The sequence below is a fragment of the Neolamprologus brichardi genome, chromosome 16, assembly GCF_056152115.1.
Source record: "Neolamprologus brichardi isolate AB-2024 chromosome 16, ASM5615211v1, whole genome shotgun sequence".
NCBI lineage: Eukaryota > Metazoa > Chordata > Actinopteri > Cichliformes > Cichlidae > Neolamprologus > Neolamprologus brichardi.
Window position 1 is genome coordinate 10,329,425 of NC_142119.1, and position 22,906 is coordinate 10,352,330.

Below are 22,906 nucleotides of genomic sequence, written 5' to 3' on the forward strand. Positions count from 1 at the left end.
AATATATCATATATGAGAAACACACAGTGATATATGAGAAGTGAAATGAAGTTTATTGGATTTACAGAAAGTGTGCAATAATTGTTTAAACAAAATCAGGCAGGTGCATAAATTTGGCTGTTGTCATTTTATTGATTTCAAAACCTTTAGAACTAATTATTGGAACTCAAATTGACTTGGTAAGCTCAGTGACGCCTGACCCCATACACAGGTGAATCCAATAATGAGAAAGAGTATTTAAGGGGGTTAATTGTAAGTTTCCCTCCTCTTTTAATTTTCTCTGAAGAGTAGCAACATGGGGGTCTCAAAACAACTCTCAAATGACCTGAAGACAAAGATTGTTCACCTGAGCTGTCTCAGAGATTTAAGCTGTCTGTTTCCACAGTTAGGAACATATTGAGAAAATGGAAGACCACAGGCTCAGTTTTCTCTGCCCACAGCACAAACAGAGCCGCTTGAGGTTTGCTAAAGAACATTTGGACAAGCCAGCTTCATTCTGGAATAGGGTGCTGTGGACTGATGAAACTAAATTTGAGTTATTTGGGCATAACACGAGGCGTTATGCATGGAGGAAAAAGAACACAGCATTCCAAGAAAAACACCTGCTACCTACAGTAAAATATGGTGGTGGTTCCATCATGCTGTGGGGCTGTGTGGCCAGTGCAGGGACTGGGAATCTTGTCAAAGTTGAGGGACATGTGGATTCCACTCAGTATCAGCAGATTCTGGAGACCAATGTCCAGGAATCAGTGACAAAGCTGAAGCTGCGCCGGGGCTGGATCTTTCAAAAAGACAACGACCCGAAACACAAGTACAACGTTCTGGAACAGCCATCTCAGTCCCCAGACCTGAATATTATTGAAAATCTGTGGTGTGAGTTAAAGAGAGCTGTCCATGCTCGGAAGCCATCAAACCTGAATGAACTAGAGATGTTTTGTAAAGAGGAATGGTCCAAAATACCTTCAACCACAATCCAGACTCTAATTGGAACCTACGGGAAGCGTTTAGAGGCTGTAATTTCTGCAAAAGGAGGATCTGCTAAATATTGATTTCATTTCTTTTTTTGTTGTGCCCAAATTTATGCACCTGCCTGATTTTGTTCAAATAATTATTGCACACTTTCTGTAAATCCAATAAACTTCATTTCACTTCTCAAATAACACTGTGTGTCTCCTATATGATATATTTAACTGACATTTTATTGTAACAAGCAACGATTTATACAGGAAAATAATGACTATTAAAAAGGTTGCACAAACTTTTGCATCCCGTTGTATATTGTTTTGGGCCCATTGCAATACTAATAACCTTCCTGTGATTTGAAGCCTCCAGAATTTTTAGGAGTGTCATGAATTATTAACAAGCTCCATTGAGGATTATGCAGTCTCATAAAACCATGGTAAAAATGTTTAACACTTCACTTTCTGAATTCTGATGAATACATACCAAGTGCATTTCAGAGGAAGGGAAAGAGGAATGATTAAGATCTGTTCTTGTTAAGTTTCGTTATTTGCAACTTCTGAGGGAGATTTATTTTCATACAGTTTGACTATATAAAACTATATACTTACCTAGTTACATTTTTTAAATAACTTTTTTAATGAACCCTGAATTAAATATGACATATCTAATTCTTGGTGGACACGTGGAAGTGCAGAAATACAGATATCTCTATTTTTTGATACTGTTCAAAGCATATATTCTAATAATTTGCTGTAATACCTCTATCATATACCTCATTGTTATTCATAAAAGCTTGCATGAGCCATGTATATTTTCATTGCAGCTTTGTTATTAAATTCCCTTTTTTTCAGCACTAATATTTATCCAAAGCTATTGGCTGATTTCTTATCTGAAAAACAGATCATATCTTATCAAGTCTGTCTCTTTCAAGTTTTTATATTTTACTCTTTAAGCTGCTCAGAGTTCTTATTGTTGTCAGCCATGGCCTATGACAGATATGTGTCTATATGTAAACCTCTGCAATATCCAACTATAATGAGAAAAATAACTGTCGTTTTTCTGCTTGTATTAGCTTGGCTTTTGCCTGCTTGTCAAGTTGCAGTTGTGATCATACTAAATATTAATAACAAACTCTGTAACTTTACTTTGAAAGGCATTTTTTGTAATAATTCACTCATCCAGCTTTACTGTGTGATGTCAGGAGCTCTCTCTGTATATGGTGCATTTGTTTTATTGAATACCGGACTTTTTCCAATGCTGTTCATAATTTTTACATACACCAAGATAATTCTAACTGTTTATCAGAGCTCTGGAGAAGTCAAGAAAAAAGCTGCACAGACCTGTTTACCACACCTGTTTGTTTTAATCAACTATTCCTGTTTGATAACTTATGACATGATTATAGCTAGACTGGAATCAGATTTTTCTAAAACTGCGCGATTTTTAATGACACTCCAAATAATAACATATAATCCTCTCTTCAATCCAATTATTTATGGACTAAAGATGAAAGAAATTTCTAAACATCTCCAAAGGTTGTTTTGTCAAAGCAAACTCAACTAGTGTGTCAAAACCACTGTTTTGATTCATGTAATTCAAAAATCTGAAATTATGAAATTATGTGTATACAACTAACACAGATTTATGCCTTGTGTTGTCATTAATGATTGCATTAATATTAAAAAAATCTTACTCAAAATCTTGTGTTAAATTATTCTGTAATATGTTATCGTGTTACTTTTACGATAAAATAATAATTTGTTATTGTGTTCATATTTGCAGTGTTAAGGTATTCATTTCTATTTTTATTTTCTACGTATTTACAATACACATATAATATAGTACTGTGCTTCACTGTTTTACTTGTAGTGCTGGAGATTCAAATAATTATGTTCGAAGTAATGTGGCTATAACTGTACAAAAATCTAATTTAATGTTATTCACACGTTATTTAAAATTACAGATCAATCTTAAGGAATCACAATGTAAATATCACTTCCTGACGTAGCTTTAATATGAAAATAGGCTGGCATAATAAATGTGTTCTCTTGTTCCAACTAATTGCTAATGTGTCATTTTATAGATAATATTTTGTTAACCTTTTAACTCAGAATGCACAGATTGAGCCTGTGTGTCACAGCTGGGGCAGCAGTCATGTGGTGTTGTGAAGGAGGACCAAAGTTGCAGACAATGGCAGTGAAGCGAGTGAGGTTTTTTTTTGTTTTTGTTTTTGTTTTTTTTTACAGTGAGTGAAAATGAACAGAAGTAAGGACAAAACTAAGTGAGAACTTAAATTGGGTAAAACTAGAGAACAAACTTGAAATTGTACAAACACGGGAAAACATCACGGAGAGTGTAGAGCAGAGAGACACAGAGTTACACAGACAAACCATCAAGGAACACAGGAAGACACAAATACACACAAGGTAATGAGGGAATGACACACCAGAGGGGAACACAGATGAATCTAGTTAGACACAATGAGACACAAACCTTCAAAGTAAAGCAGGAAACTCACTGACTATTTTATAACACAAACGCAGGGACACAAACAAAGTGTTATGAAACGGCTGTGTGCAGGCAGGAAAAGGACCCAAAGTGCAGACCAAACACAACCTAGAGATCAAAAACAGAAAACACTGGAGCCCAGAAAATAACCAAACCAAAAAAAAAAAAAAAAAAAAAAAAAAAAAAAAGGCCCACAATAGGTGCAGGTGGCCAAGAAAACACTCCCAAAAAAGTTCAGGGGGCCGGCCTGGAGGTCGATAACGCAAAAGTCCAAAGAACAGTTCTGGAGGCCGACCGCGGAGACAGCGGTGGCGACGGAGCAGGTCAGGAGGTCGGCCACGACAGCAATGATGTCCAGCCAACGACCTGGAAAGTGGCCGGACAGGACGAGGACGAGCAGGCCGGACAGGACGAGGACGAGCAGGCCGGACAGGACGAGGACGAGCAGGCCGGACAGGACGAGGACGAGCAGGCCGGACAGGACGAGGACGAGCAGGCCGGACAGGACAAGGTGAGGCAGGACCCGACGATGCGGACACCTCCGGGCAAGGCAATGGCGTGGGAGCCACAGATGGTGGTGCTGTAGGCAATGGCGTGGGAGCCGCAGATGGTAGCGCTGCAGGCAATGGCGTGGGAGCCGCAGATGGTAGCGCTGCAGGCAATGGCGTGGGAGCCGCAGATGGTAGCGCTGCAGGCAATGGCGTGGGAGCCGCAGATGGTAGCGCTGCAGGCAATGGCGTGGGAGCCGCAGATGGTGGCGCTGCAGGCGACGGCATGGGAGCCGCAGATGGTGGCGCTGCAGGCGACGGCATGGGAGCCGCAGATGGTGGCGCTGCAGGCGACGAAGACTGGACAGGCCTCTCAGACCCTCCAGCAGAGACAGAAGGCTGAACGGGCCCCTGGGCCCTCTAGCGGAGACAGAAGGCTGAACGGGCCCCTCGGGCCGGGAGACGGCTGGAGCAGTTCTCCAGAACCCCCAGCAGGAACAACAGACAAAGGCCGGACGGGCCCCTCGGACTCTCCAGCAGGAAAAGGTGGCTGGACAGACTCCTCGGGCCCTCCAGTGGAGACAGAAGGCTAAACCTGGCTGGACCTCAGCCTCCCTCACCTGAAGCACTGAAACAGGTGCAGGGGAATGCTGGGCCCGAGCTATCCTGGGAGCAAGAACACAATGGGGCGAAGGAGCAGGCTCAGGAAACACAGACTCCTCTAAAATGTTTTTTAGCTTCCTACCACCACCACATTCTTAACAGTCTCAGTTTTAGCAGTGTTCATATGATTGTCTTTTTCCAGCTCAGAGGAACGAAACTTCATAACTTTGAACGAAATAAACGACATATGATTTAAGACAATGGAATCAAAGTGCGTTCAAAAACAAACCTCCCGTTGCCACCCACGGCCTTTTCTTGAACCTTTCTTTTTTGGTGTTTGGAACGTAAAAGGCCTTGACAGCAGTCATTATAACTCACCACTGGGAGTTGCTACGCAGAGAAAGAGTGGTGACGGTGTGAGCGCCGCCTCCTCCGGGAAGTGGGGGGGAAGTGGGCTGCAGATCCTCCAACAGACCGGGCTGCGATGAGGAATCAGAGAGTTTATGAAGCTCAGAACGCTGCAGTCCCATAAAGAGAGCAAAAGACTGTAGCGGAGTAAGTCCAATGTCTACCGTTGCATAATCCTTCTTCCTCCGCTGCTTCAGCCTCTTGTTGAACTGGTAATCCGGGGGTGGAGGCGGAGGTGTAGCGACCGGAGAGAATGAGCACGTGCTCACTCTGATCGTCCTAGGCATAGGCGCCGGCTCAGCCGTAGCCATGGCAGTTTGGAGGCTGCAGAGGCCTCCCCAAGCCAAACGTGACCCATAGAAGGGTGACTGGAGCTCCCGGGCATGCTTAGCCCTGTGACTCACGTTCTCCTTGAGGAAGGCAGAAACTGCGGGTCGCCGATACCACACGGAATCTGCTGGGTCCATGTTCTGGTCGTGATCTTCTGTTATGAAACGGCTGTGTGCAGGCAGGAAAAGGACCCAAAGTGCAGACTCGGGAGACAGACGTGAACTCAAAAAACAGCTTTAACGCTGAACTCAAAGTAACAAACTTCCAAAGTACAAACATTAACGCAGGCAGGAAAACAAAACACACAGCATGAGTGAGGGTAGATAAGAGTAGATCGCGACATGGACACAGAGAAACACAGGGCTTAAATACACAGAGGGAGCAATCAGGAAAAGGGTAACAGGAGGGAAACACAGCTGGGGAAAATCAGGCCTAACGAGACAAAGAAAGCAAAACCAGACATATTTACATGAGACACGGACTTTCAAAGTAAAACAGGAAACATAACACAGAGACGCAAACTTGACAAGGGGATACAGCTGACAGGGGAGACAGAGCAACTAGAGAACACAGAGACATAAACCATAAGACAGAACTCTAACAAAGAAACCAACGACTAGAAATGATAAATAATATAATAAACTCAAAACCCTGGGTCAACAACCCAGGCATCCTAACACAGAGCAAAGGGGGGAGACACAGGTAGAAATAATAAAACACAAGAACCAAACCCTAGGAACTAATACAAAATCAGAAGAAACCAAAAAGTAATAACAATAAATTCAAAACGCTGGATCAGTGACCCCGGACCATAACACTGTGCCTGTTCTTAATACTTAATTACATGAAGAACAAAAACAAAAGTCAGGAGTCAAGAATTGTATTGTTAAGAACTGAAAGATAAATAAAACACAGAAGGGAAGTGTAACCACAAGTGCTTCCAAAATAGAAAAACAAAAGGGCCAGAAGTATGAAATAGAGCAGGTAGTGTGAGGCCAAAATAAAATATTATAAAAACAGCCTAATAAAGCACAACTATTAAAAATAACATAAAGACAAAGAAAAAAGTATGAATATAAACATAATTATAAATATCGCTTTGTATTATATCTTACTATGTACAGTATATGAAAGAATAGTAGTACAATTGCAAGAAAAAAATGTGAATTTACAAAGCACACAGAACAGAAACATAGCATAATGTTCATAAATTCAGGAGGTCATGGAATTTATCCAGAGAATAGCTGATTTATTCCAAATATGTCCACCATATAAATCCACATATTGTGTGCATTCTAACCTGTTAAATATAGAAAGACGTATTTATTAAAATAATATTACTAAAAGTATTGTGACTCCATTGTGAAGAAAAAAATTCTGTAATACTTTGCAGGTTTTCAGCAAACACAAACAACTCTTACTTTTTCAGAATACTAAGACATTTGGACAATTTTATGCTATCCAAATTTGCCATTTCTGCAAGCCAGGCCTTCTTGTCCAACATTAGTGTCTGACCTCAACAATGGGCTTCTGCATGAAGGGCAAATAATTCCCATAAACACTTGTGGAAAACCTACAAGAGTTGAAGCTCTAATAGATGCAAATGCTAGGCCAATTAAGAAAGTAAAATGTTGAGAGAACATTTGTACTAACAAGGCATTTGGGTTATGGCCTCTAGGGTTGCATGGAAATGGTCACACGAGCTAGTAGCTCAGTTGATGTAATGAGATCCACAGAGGAAAATAAGAAATCATAAGGTCGTTCCACCTACTGTAATAATTCACTTTCTCAGTCCTGAAACAACAGTGGTTCTCATAGTCTGGTATCTTACATTTGTATGAAATGCTGATTTAATCTAATTTGTTCTCCCTGTTGTACAGTCTGACTGTTGCATTTTTAATTCTATCACTGAATGATTGAAGTTAGTCAAATGTAAAATATAACGATCTCAATTGTTGAAGACGTAAAAGGTTTTCACTGGCTCTTTTTTTAGGAGGTGACATTTTGACTTTTTTATTTAGTTTGCTTTATTTGACATTTAGTTTCATGGAGCGAATGCATGATGAATTTAATGTGACATATATAACTCTTGGTGGGCACATTGAATTGGAAAAATACAAATTTCTGTATTTTGTTATCATGTTTACTGCTTATATTCTAATACTCTGCAGTAATTCAACCATAGTTTGCCTCATCTGGATTAAGAAAAGCCTCCATGAGCCTATGTATGTTTTCATTGCAGCTTTGTTGCTCAACTCTGTTGTGTTCAGTACAAATATCTACCCCAAACTATTAATGGACTTTTTATCTGAGAAGCAGATTACAACTCACTCACTATGCAGGTTTCAAGGAATTATTTATTACTCTTTAACTGGTTCAGAGTTCTTTCTCTTGGCATCATGGCTTATGACAGGTATGTGTCCATATCTCAACCTTTGCAATATCATACTATTATGAGAAAAGCAACTGTCACAGTTTTGTTGGTTTTAGCTTGGCTTCTGCCTGCTTGTCAGCTTGTGCCATCAGCTGTATTCAGCAACAACTCACAAATCTGCAATTTTACTTTGAATGGAATTTTTTGTAATAATGCGATTTCCAAGCTTTATTGTGCTACCCCAAAAACATCCTACTTAATGTATGGTGTGTTTATTCTATTTAACACTGTATTTCTTCCTTTGCTTTTCATAATGTTTACATACACAAAAATATTTATAATATGCTATCGAAGCTGCAGAGAGGTCAGGAAAAAAGCTGCACAGACTTGTTTACCTCACCTGCTCGTTTTGATCAGCTTCACATGTTTATGTTCGTATGATATAATTATAGCTCGACTGGAAATTAATTTATCTCAAACTACACGTTTCATAATGACTTTACAAGTGGTTTTGTATCATCCTCTCTTTAATCCAATTGTATATGGACTGAAAATGAAAGAAATCTCTCAACACCTCAGAAGGTTGTTTTGTCATTGCGTCTTATGTGTCAAAACGGATGTTAGAAGTGCAGTCAGCTCCTTTGTGATTCAAGTTCAAAGGCCTGACCTCTCTACAGTCTAGACATTTCCTTGTACAGCAGATAATTTATATGTTAAAAATTATAATTAGCTCATTTTCAAGTTGACGTAACCATACTAAAAATGTGTATTATAATCTTATTTGACTTTGGTTACTGACTAATGCAAATTTTATAGATTTGTTATTGTATTGTATTGTAATAGTAATATTACTATTTTATTATTACCATAATTAAAAACCATCTAAATCTTAAACAGTATTGAAGTAGTTCCTTATATCTATATTACATTCAGATAAAGTTCTCTTATTGTGTGTTTTTAAGTGTATACGATTTACTGTTCAAACAAGATGTTTTATATAACCCTTTCTCCTGTATATGCACATCATATTTCCTTACTCATGCTAAGCTGTAATAACCTATGCATGTAATATATGTACATACATACATATGTACATATATATATATATATATATATATATATATATATATATATATATATATATATATATATATATATATATATATATATATATGTATAAAACACCCAGCACGCCCCTGCGGGCGGTTTATCCTTCAAGCTTGGGTCCTCTACCAGAGGCCTGGGAGCTTGAGGGTCCTGCGCAGTATCTTAGCTGTTCCCAGGACTGCACTCTTCTGGACAGAGATCTCCGATGTTATTCCTGGGATCTGCTGGAGCCACTTGCCTAGCTTGGGAGTCACCGCACCTAGTGCTCTGATTACCACGGGGACCACCGTTACCTTCACCCTCCACATCCTCTCGAGCTCTTCTCTGAGCCCTTGGTATTTCTCCTGCTTCTCGTGTTCCTTCTTCCTGATATTGCTGTCATTCGGAACCGCTACATCGATCACTACGGCCGTCTTCTTTTGTTTGTCTACCACCACTATGTCCGGTTGGTTAGCCACCACCATTTTGTTCGTCTGTATCTGGAAGTCCCACAGGATCTTAGCTCGGTCATTCTCCACCACCCTTGGGGGCATTTCAAAGTGTTTCAAATTTTACAGTGTTTGCAGACCCAGTGTCCATCATCCCTGAATTTGGCACAGGTTAATTTGTGACATGTTGCACAGGTAAAAAGGCCACTTCTAAGCACTAAAGTGGAGAATACTTCTCGCTTTGCAGTTTCTTTTGCAAGTTGAGGAAGTTCATGCCGGACGTTATTCACCGTGCCCAGTAACGTTGTTTTGCGCTGCAGCAGTCTGTGCAACAGTGACAGTGAAGTAAAGAAATTGTCCGTTGTGACGTTTCTCCCATCATCCAAAAATGGCTCCATCAGTTTCATGACCACGTTCTCTGCCAGCCTCTCTCCCTTCTGACGACTGGGGCCCAAGTAAGGAGATGCATTGCAGACATATTTGGTCTCCAAATCCGTGGCCATCCAGAACTTTATTCCAAATCTCTCTGGCTTGGTTGCGATATACTGTGTGAATGGACAATGAACCTTGGTAGGGAACAGCTGTTTATGTATGGTCATGTGTTCTCCTGGAGTGAAACTCTTAGCACAGTTCTTGTTGAAGCATGTCCAGATGTCAGAGATTGCCGCAAATTTGTCTGTTCTGCTCACGTGTCCTTGCCATCAAATCGAAGGTGTTGCATAATTGAAATGAATCTATCTCGGGGCATTGTCTCTTTGATTACTGGCACCAGAAATCTTTCTGACCAGCAACCTAGAATGGCACCAACAGGACACATGATTGCTCTTACAAACAGAATTGAAATGAATGAATAAAACAAAGCATGTCCTGAACAAAAAATCATTATACACACTCTATTGTACTCTGTTGCTTCCATATATGACTTACTGTCTGGAGATATGGGGTAATGCATATAAAACGAACACTCTTCCTATTTTCAAGTTGCAAAAAAGAGGTATAAGAATTATAAACCAATCAAACTATATAGAACCAACTAACATTTTGTTTATTAATCTGAATACCCTGAAATTTTATGATTTAGTTGAATATAAAATGGCACAGATAATGTATAAAGCACAAAATAACTTGCTTTGCCCCAGTACTCAGAAGCTGTTCAAAGTCAGAGAGAGTCAATATGACTTAAGGGGAACAGATTCCTTTAAAAAAAACAAGATAAGGACAAATATAAAGCAGAGATGTGTTTCTGTTAGAGGAGTTAACCTGTGGAATAGTTATGACAGTGATTTAAAAAGGTGTAGTTAATTTTCCTTGTTTAAAAATATGTTTAAAAATAGAGTATTAGAAAAATATATATATCAAGAATGAAAAGAGCAAAAAAAAAAAAACAAAAACAAAAAACAGAAAACCTCTTGATTCTTTTGCTTTGATGTAGTTACTTACTAAGGTGGTGGTGTTTTTTCTTGTTTGTTTGTTTGTTTGTTTTGTTTTTGCTTTGTTTGCCTTCTCTCACCCCAACCGGTCGCAGCAGATGGCCGCCCCTCCCTGAGCCGGGTTCTGCCGGAGGTTTCTTCCTGTTAAAAGGGAGTTTTTCCTTCCCACTGTCGCCAAAGTGCTTGCTCATAGGGGGTCATATGATTGTTGGGCTTTTCTCTCTGTATCTATGAAGCGCCTTGAGGCGACATTTGTTGTGATTTGGCGCTATATAAATGAAATTGAATTGAATTGAATTTTATTATTTGCTTCGAGCCCTGTGTACAGGAGCTGCATGCTAAAAGATCTTTTGTTAAAAGGGTTGGCGTAATAAGCAAATGCTTCAGCCAATACCTTTTGATTAGCCTTGTCTCATGCTTTCTTGCTTTGTGGTAAATCTTTGTTCTGTCTTCACTGAGATATTTGAATGCTAATCAATAAACATATCAAACAATGCCATCAGTTCAACAATTGACAAATTCCAGTCCCGCTGTGTTCTGCGGGCTTGATGGACCGTACACTCCCTGATGGTCTGCAGCATTCCCAGATCTAACAGGCAAAGGAAGCTTTGGAGCACACTTGTAATTTTATGCTGTCGGAAGATAAACAAATAGAGAATGGAAAATTTACATAAACCTCACTCTAAATGGGTTTATATAAATATCATATCTACTATGGCAGTGACAAACCTTAGCAGACTCTGTGGCTCCAGCTTGCACAGTGAAGCACGAGCAATTTGCTACTGCACTGGGCATTCCAATGTCCTCCTCTACCCACACAGTTCCGTCTTTTGCCGTGTGGCTCAGACAGGGCTTTCCAGTACCACGGTGCCTCTTCCGTGGAGGCATGTTTGGTTCTTGTTCCGTCTCCTTTTCAGATTCTTCTGAGGAGGTATCAGTGGCCGGCTGGACAAATGAAACCTCTCCTCCATCAGAATCTGCTTCGTCCATTTCCTGAAGCAAGGCCAAAGCCTGTTGTGCGGAAAGGTTCTTCCTGCATGGCAGTGATACGGAGGCCATCCTGATGTGCGTTCTCAGAAATGCAAACAAGAAAAGATTCTCCCACCTTGGTCGGTCTGCTTTTATGCACAGCACTGTGATGTAGTCAAGCAATGCCACTTCTTCACATACACAGTGACATTAGAACAATGGAAGATCTGTGCTGAGAGTCAAGGAAGGTGTGAATGTGTGTCTTTTATATTTGCAGGTCAGTCAATGTGTGGGATATTTTGTATAGATATGGCAGGCATTTCTGAAAGTTGTAATACTGAGGTTTGGCCTGACTTGGATCTGAGCAACTCTGAGTGAGCAAATGCAAATGTGCCAAGCCTCAAGGATAATGGGTGGTTTGCACAACAAAAGCTGGAGGAGAAACAAGCTGACGACCTGTGAAAATCTCAGCAGGGATGCTTAACACCTTGGGACTTGCACCAGAAAATAAAAAAGCCAGTAATTCTAGTAGATGTTGGGTTTAGGGAAGTTACGCAAATTTGCGCAGGTTTAGTAAACCTAGTGCTAGTCTATGTATCAAATTCACCCTACTAATGGCTTGGACAAGATGACAAACAGAAACACATGCTTATATGCTGTCTGGTCTTCATGAACTTCATTGCATGTGTGTATGTGTTAGTAGAATTAATGCATTTTTATGTTTGTGTAATTTTTGTGTACCTCTCCTCTTTGCGGTGCTCCAGACACTTTTTCAATTCTCCATGCAAGGCAGTCGTTTTTTTTCTTCCCAGTTTCCTAAACCTAAATATCATTTCCCACACTAAAACAGCCTTCCTCCAAGTTCTCACCTGCTCCTCTCACTCCATTCTTCTCTCCCACTTTGCAGTCCAATGGCAGTCAGTTCTCTTCAGCTTTGTCCTGTGTTTTCCGACTGTCTCATCTTGCCATTCCACTCCAAACGTGGCAAATGTCACTCAGACAGTCTCCTCAAAAGTCATCTTCACACACAGTAAAGTTGCAGCTTGCTGGAAACGCATCTCCATCCATCCATGATGATGGGTTTTCTTTCTCTCTGATGCCGTTTGCACACACTGCTGCTGGACCTTCCTGCTCAGGACTCTGCTGTTGTCTCTTGGCCTTCTGTCAACCGTTGATGTTCATGCCTGTGCTTCTGGAACTGCATTCCTTGTCTTCAGACAGAGATTAGCTTCTGTGAAGCTTGTTTTCTCAGGGTGAGGAACACATGGGAGTTAAGCTGTAAACACCACTCAGCCAAAACTCGGCCTGAGTGTTTTCTAATTATGTTTGACCTATAATTTTCCTCCAACTGCTGCATGTGGAAATTTGATTCAGGTCTGCTCTTCACTTGAAGTGACAAACTAAGACATTTTCATTATTCTCATCACTGCTTAAACAACACACATCTCTGTCTCTGGTTTTTGAACTCTCATTTCTTAAAAACAGAAAGTGAGATTGTAATCATCTCTGCCCCAGCTGGAGACCGCTTCGCACACACCTCTCTGTGGCTCACACACACAGTGACGTCCTCCTCGGTGGACACGATGTGTTGGGATCCAGCTCAAAGGACCAAATAAACGTTTGGGTCTGGGCTTCCACAGGCCCCACTGGTTTAGAAACGTATTCCTCATGAAGAAAGCAACACAATGACGGAACCGGGTTTTACTTGCTAGCAAGGGAGACTGGTCGGAACCAGGCTCTTGGAGCTGAATGCTCCTCACCTGTCTCCTAGCCAGCATCAAATAAACAGCCTTCCTTGCCGCCTTTTATTGAAAACAGTTACAGTACATTATATATATATCATATATTGTATCTGGGGAAGTACGAGAAAATATGAAATGCAACAAAAAAAATTTATAAAGTCAACTATAATTATTCTGCAGTAATTCTACTATTGTACATTTGGATTTACTAAAATCTCCACGTACCTAGGTTTTTCTGTGTGTTTTGTTTTTCGTTTCAGACACAGCTCACATCTGATTTAGCCTTTCTTTTTTGTTGTTTTGTTTATTTTTGTTTCTTCTGTACCATGGTCTCTGAGAAAACATGTAAACATCTACTATATGTAAATATCCACAATGCTCAACTATGAAGACAAAGGTTATTTAATTCTGGCCTTGCTTGTTCCTTTTCCCTTGCCTTATTTATTATGTAAAGCTACAAAAGATACAAATCTTGTAATGGAAAAAAAATATGGAAATAAGTTAATTTGACTCAGTTTTGTGAAAAGAAATCTTTTGTTAACTATCTGTGTGACTGCTTGTCTTATATTTTTGTATATATGTATTAAATATTTTATTCATAATTATTTATGTTCTTAAGAATATAAGATGTAATGAACCGCTGATCTGTACCATAAGTCATCCTTGCGGGGGTTGTCGGAACTATATGCGCAGTCGCACTAAGGACAGATGTGCTCAGAGGCATGCCCCGTAACATGTATGGAGTGGTCTATCGCAGCAGGAATAAGTCCATGTAAGTTACAATAATACTTTGATAAGTATGATAAGTGTGTTTCTAATGTAAGGTATGTTGCTGCGTTTGTATTGTGAGCTATCTGAAAACCTTTTATTCTTTACTTACGTTACTTACTTATGTGCTATTTTTTAGCTAGACATGTGTGTCATGCAAGCTAGCAGCACCCCATGAGAAACGGGCCAAAGTGTTTAAGTGTTTACCGGAGTTTGCACCCTTGGCAAGCGGACTGAGGTATGTGATGAGAGGTGATCTGTTGCTATATTTTATTTAACTGAACTGTATAACCCCTTGATGCTGTTTGAAGTAACCCCTTTTGTTTTATTTAATCTGTGACTGTATATCTCAGAATTACTTGTTTGAACTTACCTGAATTGACTTAAGCTCATTGTTGTTATTACTCATTGTTATAGTTCAAAAGGACTGTACAGTTATAAATTTTTTCTTATTTTATAGTTTTCACGGTGCTCAATGTCCAGAGAATGAGCCGTATGTGGTGAGGAAATAAATGGCTGCACCCGTTAGAGACTCTTCTGTCGTTCTTGATGCCAAGGGCTGCTACATAAGATTTATGATGAATTAAATATCAGTAATCTCTTTTTTTGATAATATCTATTTTTTTTTTTATTATCTTTCCAAAACTTGCTGGAACCCTAACAAATCCTAGAGATTTAGGCCTATGGAGTTGATAAACATGTTTGCATGACAAGCAGTTCAGTTTGCTTAATAAGATCCACAGAGATTAAAAACACTCATAAGGCCATTCAACTGATCACAACCATTCATAGATGTGGACTGAGAAACAGGATTTCACTGTCTGGTATCTCATGCTTGTATAAAATCAAGATAGTCTTCTCTTGGTTTCTAAGTCTGTTTATACAGTCTGTCATATTCATTACTGATTTAAATTTTTTTGAATATAGCAATGGATGATGAATTAAATGTAACATATATAACCCTTGATGGTTATGTCGAACTTAAGCGATGCGGATATCTATATTTTTTAATTATGGTTGCACTTTATGTTTTAATAATTACAAGTAATTCAACCATTGTGTTCCTGATCTGCATTCATCAAAATCTCCATGAGCCTATGTACATTTTCATTGCAGCTTTGTCAGTGAACTCAGTTGTCTTCAGCACTGCGATCTACCCAAAACTCTTTGTTGATGTTTTATCCGAAAAACAGGTGATTTCTATTTCAGCATGTCAATTTCAGCATTTTATGTATTACTCAATAGGTGGCTCTGATTTCTTACTGTTATCAGCAATGGCATTTGACAGATATGTGTCTATATGTAAGCCTTTAAAGTATCCAGTCATTATGAGACAAACAACCATCAATATTTTGCTATTTTTAGCTTGGTTTTTGCCTGGCCTTCAAGTTGCAGTGTCGCATGCATTAGTTCTTAATTATAAACTCTGTAATTTCACTTTGAAAGGGATTTTTTGCAATAATTCATTGTGGAAACTTTACTGTGAGAGCCCACGAGCAGCATTAATTTACGGTTTAATTGTGTTGCTAAATGTTGCTATTTTTCCTGTGTTGTTCATACTTTTCACCTATGCAAAGATTTTTCTAATAACCTACAGAAGCAGTAGAGATATCCAGAAAAAAGCAGCAGAGACTTGCTTACCTCACCTGTTTGTTTTAAGCATTTTTACTACTTTGTGTGCATATGATGTCATTATAGCTCGATTAGAATTTGACTTTCCAAAAATTGCAAAGTTAATAATGACTTTACAAGTGGTTTTGTATAACCCTCTCTTTAATCCGTTTATATATGGTCTGAAAATGAAAGAAATCTCTAAACACCTAAAAAGGTTGTTTTGTCATGTCAGGTGTAGTTAAATAAAAATAATTTCTCATGTGAGACAGTAAAAAAGGGACTTTTCCATTTCTCCATTCTGTATTCTATCAACATTTGGTAGTACTCTGCTGATAACAATGATTGTAATTACAGTAGTTTCCTGGAGAGAAACGACTGTAGGGCTACAGTGTAGAACTACAGTGGAGAGATTTTAAAAAAAAAAAAAAACTGTTGGTGGGGGGGTGGTTTACTGGAGTTTCAATTAAGTTTTGGAGTTTCAACAATATAAATTCTTGAAAGTTATTTCTTCATGGAATATATCATGAAAATCTAAATAAAGATTTGTCTGTTTAATTAATTAGAGTGCACACTGGAGAGTGTAATTATTATGCATGAAGAGATGAATTTTGAACATCTGTAGTACAGGAACATAATGAAATGAAATATTGTACTCAGCCATGCAGTCCTTCATAAAACCAGTTTTCTGAGCTATTTTTCTGAATCATGATATGGTGTTCGGAACAGAACCAGGGAATAAGAATGTAAATTTTAATCATCTTTTTCTTTTGAAGTTTGAACATAAAAACATAACACATAATAGCATAGCAATTAATGAGCAAGACACTTGAGCAAGAATACTAAAAATCATAACTGCTCTACCAGAATGGCCATAATGGAATTCAGAACATTCCACAAGTGATGCTACTACTGTTTATGCAGGTTTTTATACACACATTTGTAAAATTGTTTTATGTTTGTTAAAATTACTTTGTATTTGCATTTGGACCATATATTTGTCATGGTCCAAGCTGAGTGCCAGTTGTATTGTGGACCCTGACTCCAACCCCCCAACCCCTTCTGGGCAGAGTTCTGGTTACCTGCTTGTGCCTCACCTTACCTGCAGGTTATAAGCAGCAATCACTAGCCTGTACATAAGGTCAGCTCAGATTTGTACTCTCTGCCGAATTATCTGCTACCTCAAGGTGGTAATTTGGCTTCTATGTTTTGCTTATGCTTTGGTTACTCCTTTTCTTAGCGCTAATCCTTCCACCTCCAGTTTCCTTCGCTCCTAAACCAATAGTCACTGCTCAGTGAACTCCATTCCTGTGTGACACTCCTGCCCACTAAAACTTGTGAGTTTAATCAGATCTTTTAATAAAATCTTTGGTTTAAAGAAAAAGGCCTCTCGGGCCCTTGAAAGTATTTGCATTTGCATTTAAGCATTCATTTGTAAGTACTCAAAATTGCATATAAATCACTACACATTTGTAAATCTTTGTTTATGCTTGTGGATACACATTTGTAACCCTTTAGAGACTAATTTAACAATGCAGAGAGCTAATGATTAACTAACTATGTTGGTTTGATGGTTCATAGTCTTTTCAAATTTGTACTCCTACCTGTTTGTTTATCTGAAGATCAATTAAAACAGTGCTGTGATGTAGAAAATCAGATTCAGGTTGAGAGCTTCTGTTATTATTCAATGTAGCATCATATTGCCCTCAGACTGATAATTGTGCCAGATGGGCTCACATGATTCTGTTGCTAGAGTTTTTAGGGTCCGAAAACCACTGAATCACATTTTATAAACACATTGTTGGCAAAATTTAGGGTGTTGTCCACTTGCATCAATTTGGCCAAAGACACTGATGTAAGTAGAAAGGTTGCAGAAGCCCAGATGGTCACTCTTTGCAGCTGTGGTGAGCTAAAAAAATTACAAAAGGAAAATGAAAAAGTTATCAGCAGCACAAATCTTGAGCTTAACCTGCTTAAACACAAGGACTCGACAGTCCAGTCCAGGCTTCGGTCTCCTTAAAGAGAAATCAATCAAGGTTTCTAAAAGGCTGGAGAAAGGCACTACAGCACATAGCACATAATTTTTTAAAATTATTTTTTAAATCCAGATAATATTTACATTACACAGAAGGAAAACCAGATATTGTCATTCAAAACATCCTGTCTCTGGTGTTTTTGAAGTTGTTTGTTCACATGGAGGGTTTAATGAGATCCATTGAGGGTAACGAAGTGTCCAGCTCAAATAAATTACAGTCTCGGAGTGGCTGTATTTTGAGGAAACCCTCACAGTGTGACTTCTGTATCCAGCCTGCTTTAGTTACCATTCATTTTTATGGCCCAAATGAATGATAAATTTAATGTGACATATATAACTTTTGGTGGGCATGTTGAATTGAACAAATATAGATTTTTGTATTTTGCCATCATGTTTAGAGCTTATATTCTAATACTTTGCAGCAATTCAACTATATTGTGTCTCATATGGATTAAGAAAAGCCTGCATAAGCCTGCAAAGTTATAAAATTTTCAATTTGACTTTGAATGGAATCTTTTGTAATAATGCAATTTCTAAGCTTTACTGTGACACGTCAAGAACAACATATCATATATGATATGTTAATTCTACTTAACACCATATTTCTTCCTTTGCTTTTCAAACTTTTTAGTGAGTTTTCAGACCCTCTTAGCGACTTTTTTCCTAAAAAGCGACTAGCGACAAATCTGGCGACTTTTTCTGGTGTTATTGGAGCCTTATTTATGACGACTTTTTGACATGAAAACGCATATCACTCTTACTCTCATGAAGCAGCGGGTGCTGCCATGGGCACATTGCCAGGAGACATTCAAACCTACGCGTCCAAACTGCAAATGAATCGCGCATGAGCGAAGCCGCTGCTCCCGCACTGACTGTAACGCAGTCAGTTCCTTTACTGTTATGTTGTTTTGTGGACCACAAGGTTTAAAACTACTTATAAACACACACACACACACACACACACACAAAGAAACTCCACCAGAGTGCCTATTTTCCGGTCCAAGCCCGGTTAAAGGAGCAGGGTTGGAATTGTGACATTAAAAAACAATAATTTCTAAAAGAAATGAATTATAAATGCATTTAAGACATTTTTTTACTGACTTTATGTCTCTTCCACGATGTTATTTCTCTCTTCAACAGCGTAGGTTACAATTACATTAGCACGACCAATTATGCAAATTAGGCGGTGACGTCATTTAGCGACTTCTAGCGACTTTTAGGACAGCCGATAGCGATTTTCCTTACTGAGGAGATGGCAACACTGATGACAATGGTTTGTTGATTTAAGTGATCTGTATTAGAGCTCAGGCAAAGTTCAGTTGCACCCATGCACAGTATGCATCTGTGATTAATAACTGTACTCAAGCACAGAACTCAAGAGCAGTCATCCTCGTTGTGTTAAATAAGGAATCTGTACAGAATATAATAAGGCCGTGTCTCAGTGCATTCAATAGTCATTGCAAACAAGCCACAAAGTTTAAAAAAGCTCTAACCTTTAGGACCATGTAGGGCCGAAAGGTTAAAACTAAAATTTTTAAATAAAACCTAAAATTACAGGCAACCAGTGAAAGGAGGCCAAAAGTGGAGTGATATGAGATCTTCTGTTGATGCCTGTTAAGAGGCGACTTGCAGCATTCTGCACAGTCTGAAGACATGGATGAGTGAGTTTGGTGTGGAAGAACTTGACTGGCCTGCACAGTATCCTGACCTGAACACCTTTGGGATTAATTAGAACAGAAAATGCAAGCCAGGCCTTCTTGTCCAACATCAGTGTTGGACACTGAAGGGCAAGTAATTCCCATTAACATTTCTAAACCTTGTGGAAAACCTTCCTAGAAGAGTTGATGCTCTAATAGATGCAAATGCTAGGCCAACATCCCTATCAATTAAGAATGGGATGTCACTTATCGTGGAATTTTGATTAACAAAGTCTGCAGACATGGTTAGCTGTAACCAACACCTTTATTACCATGCGCATGGGAGAGCAAACAGACGACTAATAGTCATGTGAGCTCTGAGCTTTTAAGGCGTCCCAGCACCCCTTTTAACCTCTCATAACGACAGTACTTCCTCTTTGCTTCCATCCTCTTGCTTTTGCTAGCTTTGCTGTGCTATGCTCCGCAGTCTTCCTACCACCATGCTTGAAAGCAAACAGCTAGTTCTTCCTCTGTAGGTCAAAGTGCGGGGTCTTCATCTTTTGACACACAGACCTGGGGCGGGACATTTTTATCATCACCTATTATAGCTTAAACACTGTCTTGCACTCCCACACCAATTCTTATGGTGTCACAACTGAGCATGCACATAAGCACTTAAACACTTAAAATAAGAATAATAGAAATTTTCCATTACACAGTCAAGTTCATATATGTGTGGAGCCAGACAATGATATATTTTACACCATACCCAAACTTCAATGTAAGAAAGTAAAATGGTGAGAGAACATTTGCACTAACAAGGCTTCAGGTTATGGCCTTTAGGGCTGCATGGAAATGGTCACATGACCATAGTTGATGTAATGAGATCCACAGAGGAAAAAAGAAAAGATTCATAAGGTCATTCCACTTATTGTAATAATTCACTTTCTCAATCCTGAAACAACAGTGGCTCTCATGGTCTGGTATCTTCCATTTGTATGAAATGCTGATTTTTAATTCTGTCCCTGAATGATTGAAGTTAGTCAAATGTAATATAGAAAAATCGTAATTGTTGTAGAAGATCCATGGAACTTAAACATCAAAAGTCGTAAAAGATTTTCACTGAATCTTTTTTGGCCTAGAGGTGGTATTTTTGCTTTTGCTTTATTTGACATTTAGTTTCATGGAGCGAATGCATGATGAATTTAATGTGACATATATAACTTTTGGTGGGCACATTGAATTGGAAAAATACAAATTTCTGTATTTTGCTATCATGTTTACTGCTTATATTTTAATACTCTGCAGTAATTCAACCATAGTTTGCCTCATCTGGATTAAGAAAAGCCTCCATGAGCCTATGTATGTTTTCATTGCAGCTTTGTTGCTCAATTCTGTTATGTTCAGTACAAATATCTACCCCAAACTTTTGATGGACTTTTTATCTGAGAAGCAGATTACAACTCACTCACTATGCAGGTTTCAGGGAATTATTTATTACTCTTTAACTGGTTCAGAGTTCTTTCTCTTGGCATCCATGGCTTATGACAGGTATATGTCCATATCTAAACCATTGCAATATCATACTATTATGAGAAAAGCAACTGTCACAGTTTTGTTGGTTTTAGCTTGGCTTCTGCCTGCTTGTCAGCTTGTGCCATCTGCTGTATTCAGCAACAACTTGTAAATCTGCAATTTTACTTTGAATGGAATTTTTTGTAATAATGGAATTTCCAAGCTTTACTGTGCTACCCCAAAAACATCCTACTTAATATATGGTGTGTTTATTCTACTTAACACTGTATTTCTTCCTTTACTTTTTATACTGTTTACATACACAAAAATATTTATAATATGCTATCGAAGCTGCAGAGAGGTCAGGAAAAAAGCTGCACAGACCTGTTCACCTCACCTGCTCGTTTTGATCAGCTTCACATGTTTATGTTCGTTTGATATAATTATAGCTCGACTGGAAATTAATTTATCTCAAACTACACGTTTCATAATGACTTTACAAGTGGTTTTGTATCATCCTCTCTTTAATCCAATTGTATATGGACTGAAAATGAAAGAAATCTCTCAGAAATGAATTTCCTGTGTCATTCAGAGGTGCTTTTTGGTAATCTCAGACTATGATCAAGCTTAAATTTAATAGCATCCTCAATGACAGCTGACTTTGTGCAGCACAACTGAAAATCACTGCCTTAAATAATCAACTTATAAAACAGACAATTAACTATTCATTACTAAAGCCACTGAAAATAATCTCCAGAGTTGATCTTGAAGTGAAGTAGCCTATATCTTTAATTTTGGGAATTATCTCAGTTTAGATGAATAGAGAATTGATGTTCTCCTGGTTTAATAAATAACTCTTTCCACAACATTAGCGTGTAACCGACACTCCAGCCCACCATGTCCATTTCCTGCTTTGGATAAACAAAGTGTGCAATGAGTACGCATGCAGAAGTTGCAATACCACCATGGTGAGATAATATATACATAATTAAATCCATAAAGTCACTACTCAAAAATGAAGGTGTAAAATACATTCCAGGGTCCTTCTATGGCAGAAGCAATTAAGCAATACTCATATGTATTTACATGTAAATGTGTTAGTGATGTCTGTTTAAACTTGTTCCTTTGATTATTTTCATGTTGGCTTGAAATAAAAAATCTCCCCCTGCTGTTACTGCAGCTTACTGCAACTTAATGCAACTTGTGTGTCCATGTCATGCTTTGGGGAGGCAACACGTAAAAAATTGGAAGCCATGGGCAGTAGTTGGATTGAGTAGGTGGAAGTAAAGGGGGAAGAATATGGAAAAGCAAGTTTTCACATTTCTCTGCAGAGAAACCGAGTAGACCATTATTGCTTTGATAGGAATTAGGAGGACAACTAGTATCAGTATGTAGTATTTTTTTTTTATCCCAAGTGGGACTATAAAACTTCACATCCACCTTCCATCCTGTTACTCCTACCATCAGATTTTTAGCTGCATATGGAAACAATCTAAAAACAAAAGTAAATCAAAAACTGACTTTCATTTTCAGCTCTCAAAATCACTGACAAATGAAACTACTGGTAACAGCAGATCTTGTTCATCAAGTTTTCATTAAGCCACTAAATACCACTGTTATAGAGTGAAAGCTACAATTATCTAAATAAAAAAGAAATGAACCAGATTTGGAGCATTGGTAGACTAACAGAAAAACTGAGTACACTGAGTGTATCGACTACTTGGCTGATTGTTAACTTCAGCCTTTCCAGCAAAGCTGAGTTATGCACCCCCTTTTTTCAACTTATTAAATTACAGCTAGACACCAAGACTGCTGTCTGACACATCCTACTGTCACAAAGGATCTCCATGAAGTCATTATGCAGAGTTTGTTGGTTGTGCAGCTGATGGTACTATTTCAGTCATAACCAAAATATTGATTTAAATGTAACATATATAGCAACATATCAAAAATTGAATTGGAGGAAGAAAAATTTCAAGACAACATTTGC

At 38.6% G+C, this 22,906-nt stretch overlaps 1 protein-coding gene and 3 pseudogenes across 1 annotated transcript; all 4 read left to right on the forward strand.

The window, feature by feature from the left end:
- The first annotated feature begins 1,600 nt into the window (after positions 1-1,600).
- On the forward strand, positions 1,601-2,526 carry LOC102781025 (olfactory receptor 6N2-like; annotated as a pseudogene).
- A 4,829-nt stretch (positions 2,527-7,355) lies between these two features.
- Positions 7,356-8,356, forward strand: LOC102784495 (olfactory receptor 13C2-like; annotated as a pseudogene).
- Positions 8,357-12,316: 3,960 nt separating this feature from the next.
- Positions 12,317-15,974, forward strand: LOC118455485 (olfactory receptor 2T11-like). The gene is made up of 2 exons (XM_035914625.2): positions 12,317-12,332; positions 15,046-15,974. Exons 1-2 carry the CDS (start codon positions 12,317-12,319, stop codon positions 15,972-15,974), a joined length of 945 nt encoding a protein of 314 aa, XP_035770518.2.
- Positions 15,975-20,584: 4,610 nt separating this feature from the next.
- LOC102784206 (olfactory receptor 13C2-like) lies at positions 20,585-21,490 on the forward strand (annotated as a pseudogene).
- Positions 21,491-22,906: the final 1,416 nt, after the last annotated feature.